This window comes from Camellia sinensis, chromosome 15, assembly GCF_055761805.1.
Source record: "Camellia sinensis isolate YWXY chromosome 15, ASM5576180v1, whole genome shotgun sequence".
Classification (NCBI taxonomy): Eukaryota; Viridiplantae; Streptophyta; class Magnoliopsida; order Ericales; family Theaceae; genus Camellia; species Camellia sinensis.
In genome coordinates, this window is record NC_138975.1 from 10,627,830 (window position 1) to 10,631,651 (window position 3,822).

Genomic DNA, 3,822 nt, shown 5'->3' on the forward strand with positions numbered 1-3,822 from the left:
CATAGTCAATCTCACAAACACCATCACCCAACACATAAAGGTAGTCCTCAAACTCTCAACAAATGAGAGAAAAAAAAGATACCACATAACACCTACCTTATCTGCATTCAAAAATTTCTCGTTATTACCATTTTTTTTTCACGGTTGACAAACCGTCAGTCACCCACCATACACGTTACCCTCGCCGTCTTCCAATCTGGGTCCGATGTCAGGTTTCAACTTTTTCAAGTACTCACAATTTGCCGACACAACACAATTTTATTTGGTATAATTTTTTACAAATTAAAAATTTAGATTGAGAAAGAAGAAACTAAAAAAAGTGTTTGAAATGCAGTTCAAAAAATTATTTTTTAGTTAAATAGGTTTTAAAATAAATTTCCTCATCAGTTAAAAAAATTTAAAAATAATTCAATTTTTTCTCTCTTTTTGTAAACAACTTTTCAAATACATTAATAATCGACTCCGATTCGTAGCTCGAATTCGGAGGCTCGAATTTGGCTCGAATTCGGAGAAGATGAAGAAGGAGAAAGAAGGAGAACTGGAGGGGAGAGGGCCATCAAAATCGGGCTGGAGGAGGCGGGGTCGGAGGCAGGGCAGCGCGGGGCTGTGACGATCGGAGCTATTGCAACGATCGGAGATGCTGCGACGATCGGCGGCGGAGGCACAGGAGGGGCCCTTCTCTCCTCTCCTCCCTCTTTCTTCCTCTCTCCTCCTCTTCCTCTATGTTCTTCTCCTGTGTTCAACGAAGAAGAAGAAGAAGAAGAAGAAGAAGAAGAAAAAGAAGAAAAGAAAGAAAGAAAATGAAGAAAAAGAAAAAAATATCGTTTTGCGATTCGAGCCAAAATCGGGCAACTTTTTTCGAGCTACCAGTCATTTTCCCATTAATAATAGTGTTTAGTTTTTACAAATTATGTTTAAATTTTTTATGTTTCGTATTTGTTTGTAGTGAAATTTTTTCATATTTTTAATCACTTTTTTTCCTCTTTCATTTGTTAAAAACAATATATATAATAATGTACTAAAATACAACAAATATGAAAATATGATTTCTTATATTTTTCATATATTTTTTTTTTGTATTTAATTATTTAAAACTAATTCTTCACAAATATATAATTTTTTAAGTGTTTCTAGAATAACTAAATTTAAAAAGTGAAAATAATGAATTAAAACAAAAAACAAAAAACTCAAAATACAATTTTCTAAATCAATGTGATTAGTTTTTTAAACTTCTAAAAAAAACAAAAAGACAATCCCAAGCTTCTCCTAAAAAGTACTTCCCTCCTAATACCTGAACAATTAACTTTTTTTAAAACTCATTTAAAATAAAATTTTCTAATAAAAAAAATTAAAAATTTACACAATCTTAAAATTAAAAACCTATAAACAGCAACAACCCAACCCACACGCGTGACGCCCATGACGAGATTTTTGTAGTCGAGTGACGTTCAACTGCGTTTTAAGATACTATTGTGAGTAAAAAGTTTAAGATTTGAATTGGTAGATCAATTCAATAGTGACTTCTTTTAAGTTATAATTTTAACTTTATTAACCTATCTTTAAATGAATGAAAAAAAGAAAAATAAACAAACCAACACGCCCATTTCTCACCAAAACTTTCCACACTTTTTAGCTCATCAATAATAATAGTCAGAAAAAAAAGCCACCTCCAACTTTCTCCGCAACAACGTCACCTAAAATCACTTCCCCACCCTCCCAATTCCTTGTCCACTTTCCCAAACTAACCCCTATCCTCCAACATAACTCCGTGAAATGTGGAGGGCATTTTAGTCAAATCAGCTATCAATCAGATTAAGACAGGCAAGGTCCACCAACCCATCCGGCAGCAAAGAAACATCATCAGTCCGGTGACGGATTTCCCGGAACTAACCAATCAAATCCCAACACGTGTCCTGGTCAAACTCTCCATTTTCTTCCACGTGTCCCCACCTCACCGACGCCGTCAAATCTTCCCCCCCCCTCTCTCTCTCTCTCTGTTTTTCCGTCAACGGAAACAACAAAAAAGTTTTTAATCCCAAAAACGACGTCGAAACACTCCTCCGTCAATATATTCCGCCGGTCAACCCAAAAACCCTAACCCTACCTTCTCTCTCTCTCTCCTCTTCCCTTTCTCTCTCTACTCTCTCTCTCTAGCCGGCGATCAGATCGGATCAGATCGGAGTTGTTTTCCATGGAAGACGACGAAGAAATCCAGTCACAACCCTCGCCTGACACCGGATCTCCGGCCTCGCCAGGTACGAACGGTAGAATCACGGTCACCGTCGCCGCCGCGCCGCCGCAGAACACCCTGACCTTGGCCCTCCCCATCCAGCAGCCGAGGTCTGCCGGAAGCGGCGGCGGAGGAGGAAGAGAAGATTGCTGGAGCGAAGGAGCGACATCGGTGCTAATCGAGGCATGGGGAGAACGATACATGGAGCTGAGTAGAGGGAATCTGAAGCAGAAGCATTGGAAAGAAGTGGCTGATATAGTCAGTAGCCGAGAAGATTACGGAAAAACGCCTAAAACCGATATTCAGTGCAAGAATCGGATCGATACGGTGAAGAAGAAATACAAGGTTGAGAAATCGAAGATCGCCGGCGGTGGTGGACCTAGCAAGTGGCCTTTTTTCGAACGACTCGACCAATTGATCGGTCCTACTGCGAAGATCGCATCTGGTACATCGACGACTCCGAATCATCTTCTTACACCTGGAGCCCCTCACAAAGTCCCTGTAGGAATTCCTGTTGGCGTTCGATCAGTTCACGAATTCAAACAACATCAACAAAATCAACAACAGCAAAAACTGAAGCAGAAGCAGCAGAATCAGAAGCAGAAACAGAAACAGGCGTTTCGTAAACAAGCTCCGGTCGATTCCGACTCGTCTAGGTCGGAACCAGACCCTCCATCTCCGGACTCAACTGATAGTTTTCCTCCGGAGCCGTATAGGCCGAAGAGGCCTAGGGTTCAGAGAGACATGAATTCGAATGCGAATGCGAATGCGATGGTGGTTCGTCCGGTGATGATGAATCAGGGGACTAGGGATGGAGTAGGAGGAGGAGGTAGAGGTGGGGGGAGAGATAAGAATTGGGGGAATTCGGTGAGGGAGTTGACTCGGGCGATTCTGAAGTTCGGGGAAGCGTACGAGCAAGCGGAGAGCTCGAAGCTGCAACAGGTGGTGGAGATGGAGAAGCAGAGAATGAAGTTTGCAAAAGAGCTTGAATTGCAAAGAATGCAGTTTTTCATGAAGACACAATTGGAGCTTTCGCAGCTGAAGAATAGGAGGGTTGGGAGTAGCAATCATCACAGCAATAACAATAACAACAATAATAATAATAATAACAATAATAATAGTGATAGTAGTAGTTAGATTTATGGGTGAAAGACCCGGTTTGATCGGTTTATGAGAGAAATTTGTATCTGAATTGTAGTCTTGAATGTTTATTTTTTGCTTTTGTTGATTTTCATGTCAAATTTAACTTTGTCAAATGTTCCAAGACATGTATTTATTTAATGCAGAACTTTGAAGTTTGATTATTGCAGCAAGAAAAACACTCTTGGCATTTGAACTGGGTTCAAGGCTGATGATCTAGCTGTTCTTTTCTACCAGTGTTGATCATTCAATAGCTTTTCAATGTCGTATCTGCAAGTAAAAAACTTCTGGCTACTCTGGGTTTTCATGAACTTCCTAGTGTTCTCTACCCTGTAGCTGATCTATCTTTTGGGATCGGGTTCGGTGCTTTCTGTTGGGATGTTAATCGTGTTCATAAACGATTTACGCCCCGCAAAACTGCTTCATAAATGGGCATGGATGTTGTAAAGATG

The 3,822-nt window shown here is 40.2% G+C and overlaps 1 protein-coding gene across 1 annotated transcript; it reads left to right on the top strand.

Annotated features, from left to right (window-relative positions):
• The first annotated feature begins 1,203 nt into the window (after nucleotides 1–1,203).
• On the top strand, nucleotides 1,204–3,549 carry ASIL2 (sequence-specific DNA binding transcription factor). Its single transcript, XM_028250983.2, has one exon. The coding sequence runs from the start codon at nucleotides 2,192–2,194 to the stop codon at nucleotides 3,365–3,367; it is 1,176 nt and encodes a 391-aa protein (XP_028106784.2). The 5' UTR covers nucleotides 1,204–2,191; the 3' UTR covers nucleotides 3,368–3,549.
• Nucleotides 3,550–3,822: the final 273 nt, after the last annotated feature.

Bases quoted from the DNA above. Each gene is read 5' to 3' on its own strand.
- ASIL2 (XM_028250983.2), top strand. From the start codon at position 2,192: ATGGAAGACGACGAAGAAATCCAGTCACAACCCTCGCCTGACACCGGA.